Here is a 25,974-nt window from a genome sequence, read left to right as displayed (position 1 = left end):
GCCAGCCGCCAGCCCAGCGTGTCAATCTGTGAGTCCTCCCTTTGTTCCTTCCTCTCGCAGGCATTTGAGGTTTCTGTGGACTTCTCCTTCCGGGAGAGGTGAAGTGGGACCGGACGAGGTTGTTGGGGGGGGAGGTGGGAGGGAGAAAGTATCGGCTGGTGGCTGCAGAGGCGCGGGGCCTGGACCAGGCATAGAACAAAGGTGCTGGCGGCGGGTGTACCTGTTTGCCCCTGTAGAACAGCCTCTGCAGGCCTGGCTCCACGTGGAACAGCTCCTGGATCTTCCGCCTCAGCTCCTCCACCTTGGTCAGCCTGGACAGCGAGTCCACCGTGTGGGTCTGCCTCCCGTCCATGGTCCGAACCTGGATCCACATGGTGTCGGCGCTGAGGGGAGGGACAGCAAAAACCCCCATCAGTTTTACCAGCACCTCTGAGCCATGCCATGCTCTAAGGAGTCGGGGTTGCTTTTGTCCGGCCTGTGGACACCAGGAAACTCCCAGGATGCCCTTCCAGTCCTCCTGTACAGCCAGACCCCGGCCAGGGCCAGACACAGCAAATTAAGGACTTAAGGCATTAACGACTAGCTAAGTGTTGAAGATTGAGGAGGAAGGAGAATGAAAAGAGGGAATTGAAAGAAAAGCAGAAGGTCCAACCCATCCCTCCTTCCCCACGACCAGAGGAGAAAGGAGGCCCGGGCCAAGTGGCCGAGTTGGTTTGTTTATTCATTCATTCATTGATTCATTCATTCCTCGAATTCCTATTTACGGAAGAGGGAATCCCAGAAGTCCAGCGCGGGCCGGAACTTCAGAAGTCCCGGGGGAACTCAACCAAGTGCTACTGAGAGGGAAAAACCCCACCCGAGATCCGCGGACCCCGGGACCCCTCGGTGCCCACGCCCCCCCTCCTTGCCGGCCCCCCCCCGCGCGCGTGCGCGACCGGGCCCGCCCCGCGGTGGCCATGGTAACCGGCCGCCCCGTCCCGGCCACCCGCGAGCGCGCGCGCCCCGCGACTCACCTCGACCTCCAACCCCCGGCAGCTCGCGCCCCTCCAAACCCTGGACCCTCGGCGTCCCTCCCGCACTCCCACCGGCCCGCGCGGGTCGCGCCAGCGAGCCCACGCCCACCCCCGCCGCTGGGACTACAGAGGGGGCCCCCGCTCGTCAAGTCCCGCCCCCCTTCACTTGAGCCGCCTCTTATTGGCTTTGCAGCACCCGGCCGCCCCGCCCCGCTCGCTCCCCATTGGCCCAGATGCGCCCGGGGAACTCAGGGCGCGCGAAATCGGGCTCGGGCGCGACAATTGAATCGCGGGGCGCCCCGCGCGCAGGCGCGGAGCCTGACATCCTCCCCGGCGGCTCGCCGGGCCCTCCCCCACCCGGCGCGCTCGACCCCCCGCCGGGCTCCGGGGACGCAGCGCTGGTCCCGGCTCCAGCCGGGTGTGTGCCGGGGAACGATTCCCGAGGGTTAGGTGGAAGAGGAGGCCCTGGATCCCGGGACAGAGTGCGGGACACGCGTGCGCCCGGGCTGGCCGCGCGGGAAAGTTTTGCAAAGTTCCCGAGTCCCGTGCGCCCGGCCCGGGCTGGCACCCCGACCCGGCCCGCCCGCTCACCTCTCCGGTCGCCGCGAACAGCTTGTCTGCCTGCGCGCCTGGCCCGGCTGGGGATGGCGATGAAACCGCGTGCGTGGCCCGGACCCCGCGCGGACTTGCGTGCGACCCGGAGCGCCCGCTCGGCAAACGCTGCCCGCCGCGCTGCCAGCTGCTCTGATTTTTTTCCCGCGAAAACTCGGCATTTGGGAGTTGCGGGGCAGCAGGAGGCCGTGCCGGGGGCGGGCGCCTGCCTCCTGATTGGCCGACGCAGTGGCGGGAAGCGAGAAAGAGGGTGGGGGGCGCCCCCGCCTCTGTCCACGGCGCCTCCGCCTAGCGGGCCACGGCTCCGCCCAGCCCTGCGCGCTCTGCTGGGCGCGCCCAGCGTGCAAAGGGGCTGCGTGGCAGGGCCTGGTCACCCCCCGCACGTGGACCCCCCCAGGAGCCTTGGGGACCCCCAGGGTACAGACCCCCTGAACTCTTAAGTCCAAGTCCGTTCGCAGCCCCCCACTCGCACGCATTGACCAGTAGGTCTAAGAAGGCCGGAATCAATGTGTAAATACTGCGAGGGAATGTGGGGAGCCCCTAGGAGACCACCTGCACCCTGATGGCTCGCCTGATAGCCCCAAGCCCCACTGCCTGGCGTCAGGGCCTGCCAGGGCTCCCCACTCTACCCACCCGCAGGGCTTGTTTGCTGTCTTTTCCCGCCTCGTTTTCCCGCCTTCTCCAGGCTGTCCAGGCGGGCAGGGCTGCCCTGCCCCCTCCGCCCTGTGTGTTCCACTCTGACCAGTCCTGGCGGGCACAGGAGTGACATGTGCTGGGCACCTACAAAGCAGCCGGACAGGTTGCTCAGAGCTGCAGAACCCAGCGGTGTACATGGCAGACCCAGTTGGTGGTCTCAGGGAGGGAAAATTCCTATCTGGGAGAGACAGGCAAGAAATGAATAACTAAAGCAGATAATTTCAGATGATTCCTTATAGGAGAGTGACCAGCAGCCACGTGGTGGGAGGCGGGGAGAGCGGATACTCTCTCACTGGGGCCACTGCGGTGGGCCTCTCAGAGAAGATGACATTTGAGCTGGAATCGGAGATGAGACTCCAAGGACAGATGGGTCTAGGAGGGAAAGTCAAACCCAGAGGCCGGAAAAGGCTTAGAGGTGTCCAGGGAGCAGGAAGGGGCTGGTGTGGTTGGGGCCCACTGAGCAAAGGGGAGGGGGAGTTGAGGTCAGAGGGGTGATATATAATACCTTGAAGGCCACCGGGGAGGACTTTGGTCTTTCCCTTGAGAGCTGTGAGCAGAAAAACGTTGAGCTCCCACTTAGCTTTTTACAGTTTCTTCGTCACTCTATTAAGTCTCCTCTATCTGGTCAGTGGGACTTCTGCTATGTCCCTAATATAGGAGACAGATCATGGCCCCCGAAGATATGCGTCTCTAGACCCCCTCATCCTCGCCCCCAGGATCTGTGAATACAGTGCCTTACACAGCTAAAAGGACTTTGCAACTTTGCAGGTGTGATTCAGTTAATGATTTTGAGTTGGGGAGCGTCTCCTGGGTGATCCAGGTGGGCACAATGTCCTTAAAAGGTCCTAATAAGTGAAAAAGGGATCCAAAAAGGTCAAAGTCAAAGGAGATGGGAAAGTGGAAGCAGGCTTTACAATGATCAGACCAAGGGCCGGGCGCGTTGGCTCACACCTGTAATCCCAGCACTTTGGGAGGCCGAGGCAGGCAGATCACCTGAGGTCAGGAGTTCGAGACCAGCCTGACTAACATGGAGAAACCCCGTTTCTACTAAAAACACAAAATTAGCCTGGCGTGGTGGCACATGCCTGTAATCCCAGCTACTCGGGAGGCTGAGGCAGGAGAATCGCTTGAACCCAGGAGGCAGAGGTTGTAGTGAGCCAAGATCGTGCCATTGCACTCCAGCCTGGGCAACAAAAGCAAAACTCAGTCTCAAAAAAAAAAAAAAAAAAGATCAGGCCAAGAGGCAAGGAAGATGGGCAGCCTCTGGTGGCTAGAAAAAGCAAGAAAGACTCCTAGAACCCGCCCTGCCCCTAAAATTTATTTCAGACTTCTGACCTCCCAAACTGTAAGATGATAAATGTGTGGGCCGGGCGTGGTGGCTCACACCTGTAATCCCAGTACTTTGGGAGGCCGAGGCAGGCAGATAACTGGAGGTCAGGAGTCGCCAGACTAGCCTGGTCAACATGGTGAAACCCCATCTCTACTAAAAATACAAAAATTAGCCAGGTGTGGTGGCCGGCGCCTGTAATCCCAGCTACTCGGGAAGCTGAGGCAGAGAATTGCTTGAACCCGGGAAGCGGAGGTTCCAGTGAGCAGAGATCGTGCCACTGCACTTCAGCCTGGACAACAGAGCAAGACTGTGTCTCAAAAAAAAAATTAGCTGGGCAGGGTGGTGTGTGCCTATAATCCCAGCTACTCAGGAGATTGAGGCAGGAGAATCACTTGAACCCAGGAGACGGAGGTTGCAGAGAGCCAAGATCGAGCCAGTGTACTCCCACCTGGGTGACAGAGCAAGGCTCTATCAACAAATAAATAAATGTGTGGTTTGCAGCCACTGAGTTTGTGGTCCTTTGTCATAGCAGCCTTGGGAAGCTCCTGCATTCTAATCCATGATGTCCAGATGGTGCTGTCCACTGTTTGCAACCTCAGTACACGATCAACGCTACTGCACACAATTCTAGACCCTCAGCCATCAGCCAGGTAGAACCCACACCACAGGTATGAGCAGGCCCACCTGAGGGTGTGAGACGGCTTGAGCGCTTCCAAAATGACAGCACCTGCTGCAGGAACCTAGCCTACTTCTATCAGAACACATCATCTGTTTGTAGCGCTGTTGCGAAAACTCAACGTGGCTGAAAGAGGGAATACATTTTTCTTTTTCTTTTTTTCTTTTTCTTTTTGAGATGGAGTCTTGCTTTGGTGCCCAGCCTGCAGTGCAGTGGTATGATCTTGGCTCTCCGCAACCTCCGCCTCCTGGGTTCAAGCAATTCTTCTGCCTCAGCCCCCCCAGTAGCAGGAACTAGAGGTCCACACCACCATGTCCGGCTAATTTTTGTATTTTTAGTAGAGATGGGGTTTCACCACGTTGGCCAGGCTGGTCTCAAACTCCTGACCTTAGGTGATCTGCCCGCCTGGACCTCCCAAAGTGCTGGGATTACAGGCATGAGCCACTGTGATTGGCTGGGCATGCATTCTTCATGTACACGTGGTGAGGGGCACAGCCTAAGCACCTTGGATAATGAAAGTTAAGTGTCACAGGGGAGGTATCTAGCCCTCCCTGCAGAAAAGATACTGAGGACTGTTGATTGAGGGCTCCAGTTCCCTAGTCATCTTGAGAACATCAAAATTTTTCAAATTAGCTCAGGTTAATTGTCCAGCTGGGTGCAGTGGCTCACACCTGCAATCCCAGCACTTTGAGAGGCCGAGGAAGGCTGATCTCTTGCGCCCGGGAGTTTGAGACCAGCTTGGGCAACGTAGCGAGAACCCTTCTCTACAAAAAATAAAAATAAATTAGCCAGGCATGGTGGTGTGCACCTGTAGTCCCAGCTACTCAGGACACTGATGCAGGAGGACCTCTTGAGCCCAGAAGATCAAGGCTACAGTGAGCCATGCTTGCGCCACTGCACTCTAGCCTGGGTGACAGAAGGAGACTCTGTCTCAAAAAATAGTAATAATTGCTCTAGTTAATCATTTAAAAACATGAGTAACAAACTATTCCAGGCGTCTCAGAAAAAAAGCTCACAAGTCACTTAGAGCAGGGGTGTCCAATCTTTTGGCTTCCCTGGGCCACATTGGAAGAAGAATTGTCTTGGGCCACACATAAAATACACTAACACTGGCCGGGCACAGTGGTTCACGCCTGTAATCCCAGAACTTTGGGAGGCCAAGGCAGGCGGATCACTGAGGTCAGGAGATCAAGACTAGCCTGGCTAACACGGTGAAACCCCGTCTCTACTAAAAATACAAAAATTAGCCGGATGTGGTGGCATGTGCCTATAATCCCAGCTACTCGGGAGGCAGAGGCAGAAGAATTGCTTGAACCCAGGAGGCGGAGGTTACAGTGAGCTGAGATTGCACCACTGCACTCCAGCCTGGGCAACAAGAGCAAAACTCCATCTCAAAAATAAATAAATAAATAAATAATAAAATACACTAACAATACCTGATGAGCTAAAAAAAAAAAATTGCAAAAAAATCTCATAATGTTTTAAGAAACTTTACAAATTTGTGGCCGGGTGCTGTGGCTCACACCTGTAATCCCAGCACTTTGGGAGGCTGAGGCGGGTGGATCACGAGGTCAGGAGATGGAGACCATCCTGGCTAACATGGTGAAACCCCATCTCTACTAAAAATACAAAAAAAAATTAGCCGGGCATGGTGGCACGTGCCTGTAGTCCTAGCTACTCGGGAGGCTGAGGCAGGAGAATGGCGTGAATCCGGGAGGCGGAGCTTGCAGTGAGCCGAGATCACACCACTGCACTCCAGCCTGGGCGACTGAGCAAGACTCTGTCTCAAAAAAAAAAAAAAAAGAAAGTTTACGAATTTGTGTTGAGCCATATTCCATCCTGGGCCACATGTGGCCCGTGGGTCAGGGGTTGGACGAGCTTGACTTAGGGAAATAAGAGGCCAATGCCCACAAAAGCTATCACATAAAATAATGCAAGATACAGCCAAGACAACAAATAAGGCCTGCCAGGCTAGAGAATGGGTACTTCCTAGCCCCTCCTATGATTCAATGTCCCTCCCTCTCAGGCACCAGGCCATGTGCAAATCAGGTGCCAGGAATAATTCTTAGAGTGCAAAGGGCCTCAGTTTCCCTTTTGCAAAATGATACATTCTCAGAGATCATTAAGTCATTCAACAAACTTTTATTGATTCCACCCCCCACCCCCACTCCTGGCTGAGCCAGATTCTGCCTGGGTCACGCAGACATTGGTGGGCACAAAGTTCACTTAGACAATGTCTCACCCTGGAGGGACTTCCCATCCAATGGGGGAGATGCAGGCATAAAGAGAAATGTCAGCCAGGCATGGTAGCTCATGCCTGTAATCCCAGCACTTTGGGAGGCCAAGCGAGGTGGGTGGATCATGAGGTCAGGAGTTCAAGATCAGCCTGGCCAAGATGGTGAAACCCTGTCTCTACTAAAAATAACAAAAATTGGCTGGGTGCGGTGGTTCACGCCTGTAATCCCAGCACTTTGGGAGGCCAAGGTGGGCGGATCACGAGGTCAGGAGATCGAGACCATCCTGGCTAACATGATGAAACCCTGTCTCTACTAAAAATACAAAAAATTAGCCAGGCATTTGTGGCGGACGCCTGTAGTCCCAGCTACTCGGGAAGCTGAGGCAGGAGAATGGCATGAACACGGGAGGCGGAGCTTGCAGTAAGCCGAGATCGCACCACTGCACTCCAGCCTGGGTGACAAAGTGAGACTCCATCTCAAAAAAAAAACAAAAACAAAAACAAAAAGAACAAAAATTAGCCGGGCACGGGGGCAGGTGCCTGTAACCCCCATGCCCGTAATCCCAGCTATTTGGGAGGCTGAGGCAGGAGAATCGCTTGAACCCAGGGGGCAGAGGTTGCAGTGAGCCGAGATCACGCCACTGCACTCCAGCCTGGGCAACAGAGTGAGACTCCACCTCAAAAAAAAAGAGAAATGTCAATCATGCAGGGAGTTGCTGCTTCCTGATGGTGTCGATGTTCAGATTAAGCACACACTGACCTGATCAACTTCAGTGCGCACCAGATGTCAGGTCCTGGCCATATCTCTATGTTTTTTCCAATATAGACCAATATAAATGTAGAGTCTTTAAGATGAAAATGAGTGTGTATGCACCTGGGCACAGTGGCTCACAACTGTAATCCCAGCACTTTGGGAGGCCAAGGCAGGCAAATCACGTGAGGCCACAAGTTCGAGACCAGCCTGGCCAACATGGTGAAACCCCGTCTCTACTAAAAATACAAAAATTAGCTAGTTGCAGTGGCACTTGCCTGTAATCTCAGGTACTTGGGAGGCTGAGGTGGGAGAATCGCTGGAACCCAGGAGGCAGAGGTTGCAGTGAGCCGAGATCACACCATTGCACTCCAGTCTGGCTGACAGAGTGAGACCATCTCAAAAAATAAAAATAAAATAATAAAAATACCAAAAAAAAATTAGCAAAGCATGGTGATGGTGCATGCCTGTAATTCCAGCTACTCAGGAGGCTGAAGCAGGAGAATTGCTTGAACCCGGGAGGCAGATGTGGCAGTGAGCCGAGATCGCGCCACTACACTCCAGCCTGGGTGACAGAATGAGACTTTGTCTCAAAAAAAGAAAAAGGCCAGGTGCAGTGGCTCACGCCTGCAATCCCAGCACTTTGGGAGGCTGAGGCGGGTGGATCACGAGGTCAGGAGATCCAGACCATCCTGGCTAACACAGTGAAACTCTGTCTCTACCAAAAAATTAGCTGGGCATGCTGGCATGCACCTGTGGTCCCAGCTACTCAGGAGGCTGAGGCAGGAGAATTGCTTGAACCCATGAGGCGGAGGTTGCAGTGAGCCAAGATGGCACCCCTGCACTCCAGCCTGGGCTACAGGGTGAGACTCCATCTCAAAAAAAAAAAAAAAAGAACCAGTGAAAAAGAACCAGTGAGGACTACAGGTTTCCCAATCAACCACCCACCCTAAACAACAGTTTTGCCTCCCCTCCTGGCCACTGGGGTCCCCACTTCCTGGAACTCTGAGCTGAGTGATGTCATAGATGGATTACCTCACTAGGGCCAAGGAACCGGGAATTTCAGGGACATGGGGGACGGAGAGGAATGCCTCTCTACCCCCCAACCCCCCATGTCTGTGGTGAAGTCGATCGAATTAGTGCTGCCCGAGGATAGAATCTACCTGGCTGGCTCCAGCATAAAAGGGCAGGTGATCTTAACCCTGAACAGCACCCTGGTGGACCCCATAGTGAAGGTGGAGCTCGTGGGAAGGGGTTACGTCGAATGGAGTGAAGAAGCCGGGGCATCCCGTGATTATAGCAGAAATGTTATTTGCAACAACAAGGCAGACTACGTGCATAAGACAAAGACATTCCCAGTGGAGGGTAAGGACGAGGCCAACAGCCACCCCTAGCCATGACAGGAACCTGGGTCTGGAAAATAAACACATCCGAGAGTCAATCAACAAAACTCTAGGGCTATCAGAAATAGGGAGTGGCCTGATTTCTCCCTAGGAGGGAAGCCATGAAGAACAATGACCATCAGATACACAAAACGCGAAAATAACAAGACATAAGGAGCTGATCGGAACCCCGATATTCAAAATGAAGGTTCAAAGTAGTCTCCTTGGAAAATGCTCAATCCAACAACTGCCTTTGAGAGGCCTCTGAGAAGTCTTATTCTTTTACAGATAAGTTTCACTCTGACAGCAAAACCCCAGGAGACAAAGTAGGCAGTCCTGTATTCATGGGGAGAGACAGTGGAGGTGGGCCAGGCACAGTGGTTCATGCCTGTAATTCCAGCACTTTGAGAGGCCGAGGTAGGTGGATCACTTGAGGTCAGGAGTTTGAGACCAGCCTGGCCAATATAGCGAAACCCCATCTCTGCCAAAAAATACCAAAAAATTAGCTGGGCGTGCTGGCATGTGCCTGTAATCTCAGCTACTTGGGAGGCTGAAGCAAGAGAATCACTTGAACTTGTGAAGGGGAGGTTCCAGTAAGCTGAGATCGCACCACAGCACGCCAGCCTGGGTGACGGAGCGAGATTCCCTCTCAAAAAAAGAAAGATAGTGGAGGTAGAAGAGCTAGGGAGACCTTCCAGAGAAGGAATAACTAGTCCCCAGTTCCACCAGGTCAGATCTGAAATCTGAACAAATGTCACAGAGTCTGCTGAGTTGTCGGGGGAATTATATGTCCTTTGCAAAATGTGTTTGTGGGGATATTCCCAGGTATTAAGCAGTCAAGCAGAACACGTGGCCAACACTTGGCTGAACAAAGTGTAATTTAATTTAATTTATTTCTGTATTTATTTATTTGTATCTTATTTATTTATTTATCTATTTTTTGAGACACAGTCTCGCCCTGCTTCCCAGGCTGGAGTGAAGTGGCACCATCTCGGCTCGCTGCAAGCTCCGCCTCCCAGGTTCAAACGATTCTCCTGCCTCAGCCTCCTGAGTGGCTGGGATTACAGGCACCCGCCACCACGCCCAGCAATTTTTGGTATTTTTAGTAGAGGCAGGGTTTCACCACGTTGGCCAGGCTGGTCTCGAACTCCTGACCTCGTGATCCGCCCACCTCGGCCTCCCAAAGTACTGGGATTACAGGCATGAGCCACCAGGCCTGGCTTATGTATTTATTTTTGAGACAGGGCCTCGCTCTGTTGCCCAGGCTAGAGGGCAGTGGTGTGATCAAAACTCACTGCAGCCCCAGCCTCTCTGGCATAAGCGATCCTCTCACCTCAGCCTCCTGAGTAGCTGGGACCACAGGCACATGGCACCATGCTTGCCTAATTTTTGTTTATTTTTTGTTTTTGTTTTTTTGAGACGGAGTTTTGCTCTCGCTGCCCAGGCTGGAGTGCAATGGCGCAATCTCGGCTCACCGCAACCTCCTGGGTTCAAACGACTCTCTCTTAAAAAAAGAACTAGCAAATTTTTTTTTTTTTTGAGACTGAATCTCACTCGTTGCCCAGGCTGGAGTGCAGTGGCGTAATCTTGGCTCACTGCAACCTCCGCCTCCTGGGTTCAACCGATTGTCCCGCCTCAGCCTCCCGAGTAGCTGGCACTACAGGCATGTGCCACCACTCCCAGCTAATTTTGTATTTTTAGTAGAGACGGGGTTTCTCCATGTTGGTCAGGCTAGTCTTGAACTCCCGACCTCAGGTGATCCGCCCACCTCGGCCTCCCAAAGTGCTGGGATTACAGGCATGAGCCACCACACCTGGCCATTTTAGACTTTAAAAATTTAGATGAGATGATCTGTTCCACCAGAGGAGTACTCTGCAAAGAGGGGACAACCAAGCACAGAACTGAGTGATAGGAGGGACTCCAGCCATGCAAATATCCTGGGGACAAATGTCAACTTACCAGACACTAATACTGAGCAATTATGTGACCTCTCTGGCTCTCAGTTAACCAATCTATAAAATGGGAGTAGGAAGAGGTCCTATTTCATAAGATTGTGTTAAGGACTTAATGATTTAATGGCACATAAAGGGCTTAGAATAATGCCAGGTATACAGTAAATGCTTAAAAATTGCTATTTCTGGCCAGGCACGGTGGCTCACACCTGTTATCCCAGCACTTTGGGAGGCCAAGGTGGGCAGATCACCAGAGGACAAGAGTTCAAGACCAGCCTGGCCAACATGGTGAAACCTTGTCTCTACTAAAAAATACAAAAATTAGCCGGGAGTGGTGGCACACACCTGTAGTGCCAGCTACTTGGGAGGCTGAGGCGGGACAATCGGTTGAACCCAGGAGGCGGAGGTTGCAGTGAGCCAAGATTGCACCACTGCACTCCAGCCTGGGCAACAGAGTGAGATTCAGTCTCAAAAAGAAAATGTTGCTAGTTGTTTTCTTTTCTTTTATTTATTTACTTTTTTGGAGACGGAGTCTCCTCTGTCGCCCAGCGTGGAGTGCAGTGGTGCAATCTTGGCTCACTGCAACCTCCGCCTCCCAGGTTCTCGTCATTCTCCTGCCTCAGCCTCCTGAGTAGCTGGGACTACAGGTGCCCGCCACCGCGCCTGGCTAATTTGTTTGTTTTTTTTTTTTTTCAGTAGAGACGGGGTTTCACCGTGTTAACCAGGATGGTCTCCATCTCCTGACCTCATGATCCACCCGCCTCGGCCTCCCAAAGTGCTGGGATTACAGGCATGAGCCACCGCGCCCGGCCGCTAGTTCTTTTTTTAAGAGACAGTCTTTACTCTGGCACCCAGGCTGGAGTGCCATGGCGTGATCTCAGCTCACTGCAACCTCCACCTCCTGGGTTCAAGCGATTCTCCTACCCCAGCCTCCTGCATAGCTGGGATTACAGGCACATGCCACTATGCCCTACTAATTTTTTGTATTTTTAGTAGACACAGGGTTTCACCATGTTGGCCAGGTTGGTCTCAAACTTTTGACCTCAGGTGATCTGCCCCACCTCAGCCTCCCAAAGTGCTGGGATTACAGGCATGAGCCACCATGCCCATCCCAGGTTTTTCATTTATTTAATAAACATTTTTTTTTTGAGATGGAGTCTCACTCTGTCGCCCAGGCTGGAGTGCAGTGGCGCGATCTCGGCTCACTGCAAGCTCCGCCTCCCGGGGTTCATGCCATTCTCCTGCCTTGGCCTCCCGAGTAGCTGGGACTACAGGCACCCGCCACCACGCCCAGCTAATTTTTTGTATTTTGTTTATTAGAGACGGGGTTTCACCGTGTTTGCCAGGATGGTCTCGATCTCCTGACCTTGTGATCTGCCCGCCTCCACCTCCCAAAGTGCTGGGATTACAGGTGTGAGCCACCATGCCTGTTCCAGGTTTTTCATTTATTTAATAAACATTTATTGAGTGCCTACTGTGCACAAACACCATGCTAGGTGCTGGGGATGCAGCAGTGATGAAAAAAACACAGCCTGGGCCGGGCACGGTGGCTCACGCCTGTAGTCCCAGCACTTTGGGAGGCTGGGTGGGCAGATCTCCTGAGGTCACGAGTTCAAGACCAGCCTGACCAACATGGCAAAACCCCATCTCTATGAAAAATACAAAAATTAGCCAGGCGTGGTGGCACGCGCCTGTAGTCCCAGCTACTTGGGGCACTGAGGCAAGAGGATCACTTGAGCCCAAGAGGTCCAGGCTGAGTGACAAAGTGAGACCCTGTCTCAAAAAAAAAAAAAAAGTCAAGCCCACCCAATGGCTTATGCCTGTAATCCCAGCCCTTTGGGAGGCCAAGGCAGGTGGATTATCTGAGGTCAGGAGTTCGAGACCAGCCTGGCCAACATGGTGAAACCCCATCTCTACTAAAAATACAAAAATTAGCCAGGCGTGGTGGTGCACACCTGTAATTCCAGCTACTCAGGAGGCTGAGGCAGGAGAATTGCTTGAACCTAGGAGGCGGAGGTTGCAGTGAGCCAGGATCACGCCACTGCACTCCAGCCTGGGTGACAGAGTGAGATTCTGTCTCAAAAAAACAAAAAAGAAAGAAAGAGACAGGGTCCCTAGTATCTTTGGGATTGCCATGGGCCAGGGAAGATAGAAAATGCTAAGAGGATTTTTGAGAAGTGCAAGAAGGAAAACGAAACAAAGGTCATGGAAATGGCAGTTGTGTGAGAGTCTGCTTCCTAGACCATCACTCAGTTGGTCAATCAATATGTATTAAGCACCCACTGTATACCATGCACTGAAGGTCAAGCTCTATGAGGGCGAAAGTTTTCTCTGCCTCACATACTACTTTGTTTATTTATTTATTTATTTTTTAGAGACGGCATCTCGCTCTGTCACCCAGGCTGGAGTACAGTGGCATGATCTCGGCTCACTGCAACCTCCGCCTCGCACATTCAAGCTATCCTCCCACCTCAGCCTCCTGAGTACCTGGAACTACAGGTGTGTGCCACCACACCCGGCTAATTTTTGTATTTTTAGTAGAGATTGGGTTTCGCCATTTTGGCCAGGTTGGTCTCAAACTCCTGACCTCAGGTGATCCGCCCACCTTGGCCTCCCAAAGTGCTGGGATTGCAGGTGTGAGCCACTGGGCCCAGCCAGTTTGTGCCTATTATCCCAGCACTTTTGGGAGAGTGAGGCAGGAGGACTGCTTGTGGCCAGAAGTTCAAGACCAGCCTGGGAACCATAGCAAGACCCTGTCTCTACCAGAAATTTAAAAATTAGCCAGGCATGGTGGCATGGGCCTGTAGTCCCAGCTCTTCTGGAGGCTGAGGTGGGAGGATCACTTGATCTCAGGAGTTGGAGGCTGCAGTGAGCATGATCACACCACTGCACTGCAGCCTAAGCGACAGAGCCAGACTTTGTCCCTACAAAAAGAAAAAAAAAAAAGATATATTTGTTGAACCCTGAAGGCCTGACTTCCACTTTCTCAGGCTCAGGGCAGGGATATGCAAGAGCCCTTCAGTGGTTTCGGGTGACAACTCCAGGCATGTCACCCACCCCAGGGCATCCCACTCCAGCCCAGCTGCGACCTGATATTTATAGGCCCAGCAGGTCCTAAAAGCATAGAGCTCAGTTTAACTCAGGAGGAACAGACAAGCCAAGCCCAGGACCCGCCTCCATGCCAAAACAATAAATCAAGCAATAAAAGGCCAGGTGCAGTGGCTCACGCCTGTAACCCCAGCACTTTGGGAGGGCGAGACGGGCGGATCGCCGGAGGCCAGGAGTTCAAGACCAGCATGGACAACATGACAGAACCCCATCTCTGTCAAACATATAAAAATTAGCCAGGTGTGGTGGTGCACGCCTGTAATCGCAGCTACTCGGGAGGCTGAGGCAGGAGAATCGCTTGAACCTAGGAGGCAGAGGTTGCTGTGAGCTGAGATCACACCACTATACTCCAGACTGGGCGACAGAGTGAGACCGTGTCTCAAAAATAAATAAATATAAAAATAAAGCAAAAAAAAAAAAAAGAAGAAGAAGGAAAAAAGATTCTAGAACCTTCTGATGGCATCGGTGTGTTTTGCTTTCAGATAATTGGTTAAGTGCAGGCAGCCACACCTTTGACTTCCATTTCAACTTACCTCCCAGGCTTCCTTCTACCTTCACCAGCAAATTTGGCCATGTCTTCTATTTCATACAAGCTTCCTGCATGGGCAGGGAACACATTTTAGCCAAGAAGAGGATGTACTTATTGGTTCAAGGAACTTCCACCTTCCACAAAGAAACCCCATTCCAGGTACCGATGGGGGAAAGGCAGAGGTGGGAACAATCTCCAAGCTCCAAGGAGGAAGAGGGAAGGTGGGCGGGCAGGGGACAGAGAAGGTCCCATGGGGAGAAGGGAAGGGTGTTGGCAGCTTCCCAGGCCCCGAGATTTCACAAAAGGTGAGTCAGAAACCTTAGGGCAGCTGGAGGTCAAGGCTGCAGTGAGCCATGTTTGCACCACTGCACTCCAGCCTGGGCGACAGAGTGAGACCCTGTCTCTAAAATAAAATAATATATATATATGTATATGTGTGTGTGTGTAAATATATATATATATATATTTTTTTTTTTTTTTTTTTTTTGAGATGCAGTCTCGCTCTGTCACCAGGCTGAAGTGCAGAGGCATGATCTCGGCGCACTGTAACCTCCGCCTCCCAGGTTCAAGCGATTCTCCTGCCTCAGCCTCCTGAGTAACTGGGATTACAGACGTGCACCACCATGCCCAGCTAATTTTTGTATTTTTAGTAGAGACAGGGTTTCGCCATGTTGGCAAGGCTGGTGTCTAACTCCCGACCTCAGGTGATCCGCCTGCCTTGGCCTCCCAAAGTGCTGGGATTACAGGCGTGAGCCACCATGCCAGGCCAACATTTTTTTAAGAAAAGAAACAAGGGCAGGAACTAAGCCAGTGGTTTTCAACTGTGGCTGTTTTATCCCCATAAGGGACATTTGGCAATGTCTGGAGACATCTGTGGTTGTCTCAACTTGGGGGGTGCTCCTGGCATGGAGTGGGTGGAGGCCAGGGACGCTGCTCAGCACCCTGCAGTGCCCAGGACGGCCCCACAGGAGAATGGCCCAAATGTCCACTTGTCAAGAGGGAGACACGACCCTGGGGAAAAGCCAAGAAGAGGCCCCACAGGGTGACCCTCAGGGTGGGAGAGAGGCATGTACACTCAGTGGCCCTCCAGCACTGACCTTGGAGCTCCCAGACAATAGAGGTGGTGGCCTCTGTCCAGGAGAAGGACGGGCAGTGCAGCCTCCGCTTGGCTGAGTGAAGGACTCGTTCTGGATCCCTTCCCGAGTCCAGGTGCAGAGGCGGAAGTCGAGGTGGGAGGAGGGACGTTGGCCAAAGTCACTTCACGTCTCCAGGGAGTCATTTGTCATCAGAGCATTGGGACAGGACAACAAATGTCAGAGGGCTGGCATTTTTTTTCCTTTTTCTTTCTTTCTTTCTTTTTTTTTTTTTTTTGAGACGGAGTCTCACTTTGTCACCCAGGCGGGAGTGCAGTGGCGCAATCTTGGCTCAATACAACCTCTGCCTCCCAGGTTCAAGTGATTCTCCTGCCTCATCCTCCCGAGTAGCTGGGATTAGAAGTACCCACCACCACGCCCAGCTAATTTTTGTATTTTTTAGTAAAGACAGAGTTTCCACATGTTGGCCAGGCTGTCTTAAACTCCTGACTTCAGGTGATCCGCCTGCCTAGGCCTCCCAAAGTGCTGGGATTATAGGCGTTAGCCACCGCTCCTAGCCGGTACCGCTATTAAAAAAAATAAAATGTAATAGCTCATTTGGAAATAAAGGGACATTGGTAGCTCTTGGCACCTCCTGATACCTCCTTCAGGACCAGGACAGAAATACCAGCTTTGTCTGGAGTTAGGGCAGCAGGTTCTTTCACACCTGCAGGGTCCTAACGCATGCTACGAATTTTCGAATAAGACTGCAGGGATTTACAATGTAACCAGATTCAATTAACCTTCAGGAGAGGAGGGGGAGCTCCAGCTGCTCCTGAGGAGGCTGAAGAGAAGCCAGAGGCAGAAAAGTGGGAGGTGAGGTCAGAGGGGGTCAAGGGTCTGCCTGAGTTCTCAAAAAGGAAACATACCTGACTTCCTGCAGTATGATTTTCTTCTTCTTCCTCTTCCTCTTCCTCTTCTTCTTCTTCTTCTTCTCCTTCTTTTTTTTTTTTGAGACAGAGTCTCGCTCTGTCGCCCAGGCTGGAGTGCAGTGGCGCGATCTCGGCTCACTGCAAGCTCTGCCTCCCGGGTTCAAGCGATTCTCCTGCCTCAGCTTCCCGAGTAGCTGGGACTGCAGGCGCCCGCCACCAAGCCCGGCTAATTATTTTTGTATTTTTAGTAGAGACGGGGTTTCACCGTGTTAGCCAGGATGGTCTCAATCTCCTGACCTCATGATCCACCCACCTCGGCCTCCCAAAGTGCTGGGATTACAGGCGTGAGCCACCGCACCGGCTGTCTTCTTCTTCTTTCTTCTTCTTCTTCTTCTCCTCTTTTTTTTTTTTTTTTAGGCAGAGTCTTGCTCTGTCGCCCAGGCTGGAGTGTAGTGGCGCTATCTCGGCTCACTGTAACCTCTGCCTCCCGGGTTCACACCATTCTCCTGCCTCAGCCTCCCAAGTAGCTGGGACTACAGGCTCCCACCACCACGCCTGGCTATTTTTTTTTTTTTTGTATTTTTAGTAGAGATGGGGTTTCACCCTGTTAGCCTGGATGGTCTCAATCTCCTGACCTCATGATCCACCCACCTCGGCCTCCCAAAGTGCTGGGATTACAGGGGTGAGCCACCATGCCCAGCCAGCAATGTTTTTCAAACCACAGGTCACAACCCAGTCATGGGTTGCAAAAATCCATTTGGTGGAATACAAGCATTTTCTTTTCTTTTCTTTTCTTTTTTTTTTGAGACAGAGTCTCACTCTGTTGCTCAGGCTGGAGTGCAGGGCTGGATCTCAGCCTCACTGCAACCTCAGTCTCCCAGGTTCAAGTGATTCTCCTGCCTCAGCCTCCTGAGTAGCTGGGATTACAGTTGCGTGCCATCACACCCGGCCAACTTTTGTATTTTTAGTAGAGATGGGGTTTCACCACGTTGGCCAGGCTGGTCTCGAATTCCCGACCTCAGGTGATCCTCCTGCCTCGGCCCCCCAAAGTGCTGGGATTACAGGTGTGAGCCACTGCGCCTGGCTATATATATATAATATATATATAATATGTTATATTATTATAACATATTATATATAATAATATATTATATATATTCTAATAATATAATATGTTATATATATTATATTATTATTGTATATATATATTTATTTTTGAGACGGAGTCTTGCTCTTTCGCCAGACTGGAGTACAGTGGCACAATCTCAGCTAACTTCAACCTCCACCTCCCAGATTCCAGCGATTCTCCTGCCTCAGCCTCCTGAGTAGCTGGGATTGCAGACGCCTGTCACCATGCCCGGCTAATTTTTGTATTTTTAGTAGAGACGGGGTTTCACCAAGTTGGCCAGGATGGTCTCGATCTCTTGACCTCATGATCCACCCGCTCAGCCTCCTGAAATGCTGGGAGCGCCTGGCCATATTTTTATAAAATGAAAGAATAGGCAAGAATCTAAATAGGCAATATCACAAAAAATCAATTTAGCAGGTTGCAACCATTTTTTTATATTAAGATAAAAGAACAGAACAGGCAACAAGTAGAATAAAAATATCAGAAATAACAATTTGCTATGTTGCAATCAACTTTTTAAAAATAAAAGCAGGCCGGACATAGTGGCTCATGCCTGTAATCCCAGCACTTTGGGAGGCTGAGGTGGGAGGACTGCTTGAGCCCAGGAGTTTGAGACTAGCCTGGACAACATAGTGAGACCTTCTTTCAAAAAAAAAAAGCTGGGGTGTGGTGGCACGCATGCCTGTGGTCCCTGCTACTTGGGAGGCTGATGGAGGAGGATCACTTGAGCCCAGGAGGTCAAGTCTGCAGTGAGCCATGAGTGCACCACTGCACTCCAGCCTGCATTAAAAAAAAAAAAATGCCAGATGCAGTGGCTCATGCCTGTAATCCCAGCACTTTGGTAGGCCGAGGTGGGCGGATCACAAGGTCAGGAGTTCAAGACAAGTCTGGCCAACATAGTGAAACCCTGTCTCTACTAAAAATACACAAAAAATTAGCTGGGTGTGGTGGCGTGCGCCTGTAATCCCAGCTACTCAGGAGGCTGAGGCAGAAGAATCACGTGAACCCGGGAGGCGGAGGTTGCAGTGAGCCAAGACCATGCCACTGCATTCCAGCCTGGGCAATAGAACGAGACTCTGTCTCAAAAAAAAAAAAAAAAAAAAAAAAAGGAAGAGAGGATAGGAGGAGAAATTGATATTCAGAATGGTATATGGCCTTGCTCCAGGCACACTGGGAGAGGCCAAGCATGGTGGCTCACGCCTGTAATCCCAGCACTTTGGGAGGCCGAGGTGGGCAGATCACCTGAGGTCAGGAGTTCATGACCAGCCTGGCCAACATGGCGAAACTCCATGTCTACTAAAAATACAAAAATTAGCTGGGTGTGAACTCGGGAGGCTGAGGCAGGAGAATCGCTTGAACCCGGGAGGCGGAGGTTGCACTGAGCCGAGATCACGCCACTCCACTCCAGCCTGGGCAACAGAGCAAGACTCTGTCTCCAAAAAAATACAAAAAACAAAAAACAAAACATGCTGGGAGATGGGAGATGACTCCAGGTTTTTGACTGCAAAATCCCTAGGCTTCCAGATTCCATCTTAATGCCTCTTCCTAGGAGAGCCCCCAAAGCCCCAGAGGCTTTTTTTTTTTTTGAGATGGAGTTTTGCTCTGTAGCCCTGGCTGAAGTGCAATCACACGATCTCGACTCACTGCAACCTCCACCTCCCAGGTTCAAGAGATTCTCCTGCCTCAGCCTCCTGAGTAGCTGGGATTACAGGCATGCTCCATCACGCTCAGCTAATTTTTGTATTTTTAGTAGAGACGGAGTTTCGCCATGTTGGTCAGGCTGGTCTCGAACTCCTGACCTGGTGATCCTCCCGCCTCGGCCTCCCAAGGTGTTGGGATTATAGGCGTGAGCTATCGTGCCCAGCCAGCCCCACAGACTTTGAGGAGTTCCCAGGGTGGATCAGGCAGGCAAGTGGATTTTGTGGTCCTGGTCCCTCACGGTTGTCTGTTCCCCCACATTTTCCTCTTCTAGAACCCCTTGATCGTGGAGGCTGAGGAGAAAGTCTCCTACAACTGCTGCCGCCAGGGCACTGTCTGCTTGCAAATCCAGATGGAAAAGAACACCTTCACGCCAGGAGAGAAGGTCGTCTTCACAACAGAGATCAACAACCAGACCAGCAAATGCATCAAGACGGTCGTATTCGCCCTGTACGCCCACATACAGTACGAGGGCTTCATGCCCAGTGCGGAGCGGCGGTCTCGGCTGGACAGCAGCGAGCTTCTGAGGCAGGAGGCCAACACCCCTGTGACCCGCTTCAACACCACCAAGGTTGTCAGCACCTTCAACCTGCCGTTGCTGCTGTCCGTGAGCAGCAGCACGCAGGACGGTGAGATCATGCACACTCGCTACGAGCTGGTCACCACCGTGCACCTGCCCTGGTCCCTGACCAGCCTCAAGGCCAAAGTTCCCATCATCATCACCAGCGCCTCAGTGGACTCTGCCATCTGCCAGCTGTCAGAGGACGGAGTGTTACCCGTGAACCCAGATCACCAGAATTAAGTGCCCAAACTTTTAAATATTAAAAGCTTTATTAGTCTCTACCGGGAGGAAGCCCTCTCTCTTGCACAGGTGACTCTGAGATGAGTCGAGGAGTGGGCAACAGGTTGTCTGCAACCTCCCCAAGCTCTAGCGGTTTAGGTATCCGTGTCTCCCCTCCCTAGAACTATCACTGAATGCCTGGAATGGACAAAGGAAACCGGGACGGTCTCCCAGGACCCAAACCCGGCATAACCTGCCTTTTCCACCCTGAGTCTGCCCCAGCCTACTGGGGTCTCACAGTGCCAAGACCAGGGGTCCTACCTGGGGAGAATTCTCCCCTCTGCTAATGTCTGGTTGTATTGGCTGTCACAACTGCAGGGGATCGGGGGAAAAGAGTCTTATTGGCGTGGAGAGGGTGGAGGCCAGGGATGCTGTTCAGCACCCTGCAGTGGCCAGGACGGCCCCCACAATCAGGAATTGTTTATACTGAATGTCAACAGTACCAAGGGGGCTGAGCATGGTGGCTCATTCCTGTAATCCCAGGACTTTAGGAGGCCATGGCAGGAGGATCACTTGAGACCAGGAGTTTGAGACAAGCCTGGGCAACATTGTGAGACCCCCATCTCTACAAAAAAAAAGAAAAAAGAAAAACTGGCCGGGCACGGTGACTCACACCCAGCCCAGCACTTTGGGGGGCCAAGGCAGGTGGATCACGAGGTCAGGCAAGACCATCCTGGCTAACACGGTGAAACCCCATCTCTACTAAAAATACAAAAACAAAATTAGCCAGGCATGGTGCTGGATGCCTGTAGTCCCAGCTACTTGGGAGGCTGAGGTAGGAGAATGGCGCGAACCTGGGAGGTGGAGCTTGCAGTGAACCGAGATCGTGCCACTGCACTCCAGACTGGGTAACAGTGCAAGACTCCGTCTCAAAAAAAAAAAAAAAGGAAAAATTATCCAGGCATGATGGTGTGCACCTGTAATCCCAGCTACTCGGGAGTCTGAGGCAGGAGAATCTCTTGAACCTGGGAGGCTGAGGTTGCAGTGAGCTGAGATCACCTCACTGCATTCCAGCCTGGGTGACAGTGCAAGAGTCAGTCTAAATATATATATGTATATATATATGTATATATATGAAAAATTAGCTGGCTGTAGCGGCAAACACCTTTAGTCCCAGCTATTAGGGAGGCTGAGGCTGGAGGATCACTTGAGTCTGGGAGATCGAGGCTGAAGTGAGCCATGATCGTGCTACTGCACTCCGGCCTGGGTGACAGAGCAAGACACTGTCTCAAAAAAAATAAAAATAAAAAAAAAGCCACCCACAATATCACAGTACACAGGGGGAGAAACTGTGTGCTGGTGTAATTCACAGAGGTTGCTATTGAGCCCCGGGGCTGCTCTGTGGGTCTCATACCTGAGTCAGATCCTGTGTCTCCTCTGCCTACAGCAGCTTCGGCTTCCTCCCCCGCACTTAGGATCAATGCCAAAGTCTTCCTAGTGATGAGCCTGTGCCATCTGCCCATGTGCAATCCATCAATAAGCCAGAGGGGCTCGGTCTCCACACTGCCCAGAATCTCCCACTTCTCCCCGTCCCCTGCCTCTACCCTTCTCTGTCCACCTTTTTTGGTTTTGTGTTGTTTCTGAGACGGAGTCTCCCTCTGTCTCCCAGGCTGGAGTGCAGTGGTTTGATCTTGGCTCACTGCAACCTCCACCTCCTGGATTCAAGCGATTCTCCTGTCTCAGCCTCCTGGGACACCGTGCCCGACCTAAATTGGATTTTAGAGGAACGATAGAAATATTTAGTATAAGTATATCCCATGCAATATTTGGGATATACTTATGCTTAAAAATCATTCATTGATGGCCAGGCGCAGTGGCTCACATCTGTAATCCCAGCACTTCGGGAGGCTGAGGCAGGTAGATCACTTGAGGTCAGGAGGTCGAGACCTTCCTGGCCAACATGGAGAAAACCCATCTCTACAAAAAATACAAAAATTAGCCGGGCATGGTGGCGGGCACCTGTAATCCCAGCTACTCAGGAGGCTGAGGCAGGAGAATCGCTTGAACCTGGTAGGCAGAGGTTGCAGTGAGCCAAGATCGCACCACTGCACTCCAGCCTAGGTGACAAGAGCAAAACTCCGTCTCAAAAAATATATGTGTATACATATATAGGGAGAGAGAGAGAAAGCATGCAAAGCTCCATCTCAAAAAAAATGTATTGTTTATCTGCAATTCTGATTTAATTGGGCATCCTGGATTTTCCCTGGCAATTGTATTCCTGGAGCAACAAGAGGACTCTCAACACCAAACAGGCCATCCCGTTCCTCCATCAGGTCCCTACAGCATTTGAAGTAAAATCCAAAAGTCCTGGCTTCGCCTGCAAGGCCCTGCATGGCTGAAAGGAAACAGCGGCTGAGGCTGGGCACGGCGGCTTGTGCCTGTAATCCCAGCACTTTGGGAGGCCAAGATGGGCAGATGTCTTGAGGTTAGGAGTTTGAGACCAGCCTGGCCAACATAGGGAGACCCTGTGTCTATTTTTTAACGTTTCTTTCTTTTTTTTTTTTTTTTTGAGACGGAGTCTCACTCTGTCGCCCAGGCTAGAGTGCAGTGGCGCAATCTCGGCTCAATGCAAGCTCTGCCTCCCGGGTTCATGACATTCTCCTGCCTCAGCCTCCCGAGTAGTTGGGACTACAGGCGCCCCCCACCACGCCTGGCTAATTTTTTTTGTATTTTTAGTAGAGACGGGGTTTCACCATGTTAGCCAGGATGGTCTCGATCTCCTGACCTCGTGATCCGCCCGCCTCGGCCTCCCAAAGTGCTGGGATTACAGGCATGAGCCACCAGGCCCGGCCTGTTTTTTAATTTTTCTTTATAATACTAAAATTAAATTAAATTAAATTTTAAAAAGACTGATCCAGGGTTTGTCTTCTTGGGGGAATGGCCCTGAAATACTTCTCCAGCCACCTTCGAACTGCAACATCCTGGTACCTCCCTCCCTCTTGCTGCAGGGTGTCTGTCAACCCTACAGCCATGACACATTTGCATTTAGTGGCCCCTGCCACATTCCAGCAGATTCCGGAAAACCCAGCCTCTCCACAGGGTGGGACCAACTAAGACACTTTATTGATTTATTTATTTAAGACAGAGTCTTGCTCTGTTGCCAGGCTGGAGTGCAGTAGTAAAATCTCGGCTCACTGCAACCTCTGCCTCCCGGGTTCAAGCGATTCTCCTGCCTCAGCCTCCCTAGTAGTTGGGATCACAGGCACCTGCCACCAAACCCAGCTAATTTTTGTATTTTTAGTAGAGACAGGGTTTCACCATGTTGGCCAGGATGGTCTCAATCTCCTGACCTTGTGATCTGCCTGCCTCAGGCTCCCAAAGTGCTGGGATTACAGGCACGAGCCACTGCGCCCGGACCTTTTTTTTTTTTTTTTTTTTGAGATGGACTTTCGCTCTTGTTGCCCAGGCTGGAGTGCAATGGTGTGATCTCGGCTCACCACAACCTCCGCCTCCTCAGTTGAAGCAATTCTGCTGCCTCAGCCTCCCGAGTAGCTGGTATTAAAGGCATGTGCCACCACACCTGGCTAATTTTGTACTTTTAGTAGAAATGGGGTTTCTCCATGTTGGTCAGGCTGGTCTCGAACTCCCGACCTCACATGGTCTGCAGGCCTTGGCCTCCCAGAGTGCTGGGATTACAGGTGTGAGCCACCGCACCCAGCCGAGACACTTAGTTTTTCTGTGTTGTACTGTTTTAGTTTTCTTAGCGACAGGATCTCGATCTGCCGCCCAGCACTTTGGGAGGCCGAGGTGGGCGGATCACTTGAGGTCAGGAGTGTGAGACCAGCCTGGCCAACATGGCGAAACCCTGTCTCTACTAAAAATACAAAAATTAGCTGGGCGTGGTGGCTTATGCCTGTAATCCCAGCTACTCAGGAGGCTGAGGCAGGAGAATCGCTTGAACTCGGGAGGTGAAGGTTGCAGTGAGCTGAGATCACGCCACTGCACTCCAGCTTGGGCAATAGAGTGAGACTCTGTCTCAAAAAAAAAAAAAAAAAATGCCGGGGGTAGTGGCTCGCGCCTGTAGTCCCAGCACTTTGGGAGGCTGAGACGAGTGGATCACCTGAGGTCAGGAGTTGGAGACCAGTCTGGCCAACATGGTGAAACACCATGCCTACTAAAAATATAAAAAATTATCAGGGCATGGTGGCGGGCGCCTGTAATCCCAGCTACTCGGGAGGCTGAGGCAGGAGAATTGCTTGAACCCGGGAAGCAGAGATTGCAGTGAGCCAAGGTCGCACCACTGCACTCCAGCCTAGATGACAAGAGCAAAACTCTGTCTCAAAAAAAAAAAAAAAATATATATATATATATATATAGAGAGAGAGAGAGAGAGAGAGAGACAGTGCACAAAACTCTGTCTCAAAAAAAATGTATTGTTTATCTGCAATTCTGATTTAATTGGGCATCCTGGATTTTACCTGTCAATTGTATTCCTGGAGCAACAAAAGAACTCTCAGCATGAAAAAGGCCATCCTGTTCCCTCACTGAAAATCTCCATCAGGTCCCTACAGCATTTGAAGTAAAATCCAAAAGGCCTGGCTTTGCCTGCAAGGCCCTGCATGGCTGAAATGAAACAGCGGCTGAGGCTGGGTGCTGTGGCTCGTGTCTGTAATCCCAGCACTTTGGGAGGCCAAGGTGGGCAGATGTCTTGAGATTAGGAGTTTGAGACCAGCCTGGCCAACATAGGGAGACCCTGTGTCTAGTTTTTAATTTTTCTTTGTCTTTTTTTTTTGAGACGGAGTCTTGCTCTGTCATACAGGCTGGAGTGCAGTGGCGGGATCTCGGCTCACTGCAAGCTCCGCCTCCCAGGTTCATGACATTCTCCTGCCTCAGCCTCCCGAGTAGCTGGGACTATAGGTGCCCGCCGCCATGCCCGGTTAATTTTTTTTGTATTTTTAGTAGAGACGGGGTTTCACCATGTTAGCCAGGATGGTCTCGATCTCCTGACCTCGTGATCCGCCCGCCTCGACCTCCCAAAGTGCTGGGATTACAGGCGTGAGCCACCGCGCCCGGCCTGTTTTTTAATTTTTCTTTATAATACTAAAATTAAATTAAATTAAATTTTAAAAAGACTGATCCAGGGTTTGTCTTCTTGGGGGAATGGCCCTGAAATACTTCTCCAGCCACCTTCGAACTGCAACATCCTGGTACCTCCTTCCCTCTTGCTGCAGGGTGTCTGTCAACCCTACAGCCATGACACATTTGCATTTAGTGGCCCCTGCCACATTCCAGCAGATTCCGGAAAACCCAGCCTCTCCATAGGGTGGGACCAAGACACTTAATTAATTAATTTATTTATTTAAGACGAAGTCTTGCTCTGTTGCCCAGGCTGGAGGGCAGTAGTACAATCTCGGCTCACTGCAACCTCTGCCTCCCGGGTTCAAGCGATTCTCCTGCCTCAGCCTCCCTAGTAGCTGGGATTACAGGCGCCTGCCACCACGCCCGGCTAATTTTTGTATCTTTAGTAGAGACAGGGTTTCACCATGTTGGCCAGGATGGTCTCAATCTCCTGACCTTGTTTGTGATCCACTTGCCTTAGCCTCCCAAAGTGTTGGGATTACAGGCATGAGCCACCACGCCTAGTCTTTTTTGTTTTTGTTTTTGAGAAGGAGTTTCACTCTTGTTGCCCAGGTTGGAGTGCAATGGCATGATCTCGGCTCACCACAACCTCTGCCTCCTGGGTTCAAGCAATTCTCCTGCCTCAGCCTTTCGAGTAGCTGGGATTACAGGCATGCACCACCACACCAGGCTAATTTTGTATTTTTAGTAGAAACGGGGCTTCTCCATGTTGGTCAGGCTGGTCTCGAACTCCCGACCTCACATGGTCTGCAGGCCTTGGCCTCCCAGAGTGCTGGGATTACAGGTGTGAGCCACCGCACCCAGCCAAGACACTTAGTTTTTTTGTGTTGTACTGTTTTCTTACAGACAGGATCTCGATCTGTTGCCCAGCACTTTGGGAGGCTGAGGCGATCGGATCACTTGAGGTCAGGAGTGTGAGACCAGCCTTGCCAACATG

The 25,974-nt window shown here is 51.6% G+C and overlaps 2 protein-coding genes across 5 annotated transcripts in view; one reads left to right on the top strand and one right to left on the bottom strand.

Moving 5' to 3' along the window:
- The window catches only part of UHRF1 (ubiquitin like with PHD and ring finger domains 1), a 52,857-nt gene extending 50,947 nt beyond the window's left edge, over positions 1 to 1,910 (bottom strand). Inside the window, exons 1-2 of one of the 2 annotated variants that reach the window (XM_034944741.3) lie at positions 1,605 to 1,910; positions 221 to 383 (exon numbers count right to left, since the gene is read on the bottom strand). In XM_034944741.3, coding sequence (XP_034800632.3) covers positions 221 to 383; positions 1,605 to 1,786 — 345 coding nt within the window. In that variant the 5' untranslated portion in view covers positions 1,787 to 1,910. Of the gene's footprint in view, positions 1 to 220; positions 384 to 1,013; positions 1,171 to 1,604 lie in introns of those variants that run through there. The other variant, XM_034944742.3, reaches the window with a different exon arrangement.
- A 222-nt stretch (positions 1,911 to 2,132) lies between these two features.
- ARRDC5 (arrestin domain containing 5) lies at positions 2,133 to 25,159 on the top strand. 3 transcript variants are annotated; one of them, XM_055102888.2, is made up of 4 exons: positions 2,133 to 8,679; positions 13,024 to 13,147; positions 14,297 to 14,444; positions 19,392 to 25,159. In XM_055102888.2, exons 1-4 carry the CDS (start codon positions 8,385 to 8,387, stop codon positions 19,917 to 19,919), a joined length of 1,095 nt encoding a protein of 364 aa, XP_054958863.1. In that variant the 5' UTR covers positions 2,133 to 8,384; the 3' UTR covers positions 19,920 to 25,159. The 3 variants fall into 3 exon arrangements, with proteins under 3 accessions (XP_054958863.1, XP_054958862.1, XP_034800634.1); XM_055102887.2 differs by lacking the exon at positions 13,024 to 13,147 and adding an exon at positions 8,985 to 9,113 and having other exon boundaries at positions 14,239 to 14,444; XM_034944743.3 differs by lacking the exon at positions 13,024 to 13,147 and having other exon boundaries at positions 14,239 to 14,444.
- Positions 25,160 to 25,974: the final 815 nt, after the last annotated feature.

The sequence above is a fragment of the Pan paniscus genome, chromosome 20, assembly GCF_029289425.2.
Source record: "Pan paniscus chromosome 20, NHGRI_mPanPan1-v2.0_pri, whole genome shotgun sequence".
Lineage (NCBI taxonomy): Eukaryota > Metazoa > Chordata > Mammalia > Primates > Hominidae > Pan > Pan paniscus.
The sequence above is the reverse complement of the archived record's forward strand: the minus strand, read 5'-3'. Positions and strand labels throughout refer to the sequence as shown.

Excerpts from the sequence above, each read along its gene's own strand:
- ARRDC5 (XM_055102887.2), top strand. The coding sequence starts at position 8,385 with ATGGGGGACGGAGAGGAATGCCTCTCTACCCCCCAACCCCCCATGTCT. Across the intron at positions 8,680-8,984 it reads AAAGACATTCCCAGTGGAGG|ATAAGTTTCACTCTGACAGC; the intron begins GTAAGGACGAGG and ends ATTCTTTTACAG. Across the intron at positions 9,114-14,238 it reads CAGCACTTTGAGAGGCCGAG|ATAATTGGTTAAGTGCAGGC; the intron begins GTAGGTGGATCA and ends TTTTGCTTTCAG.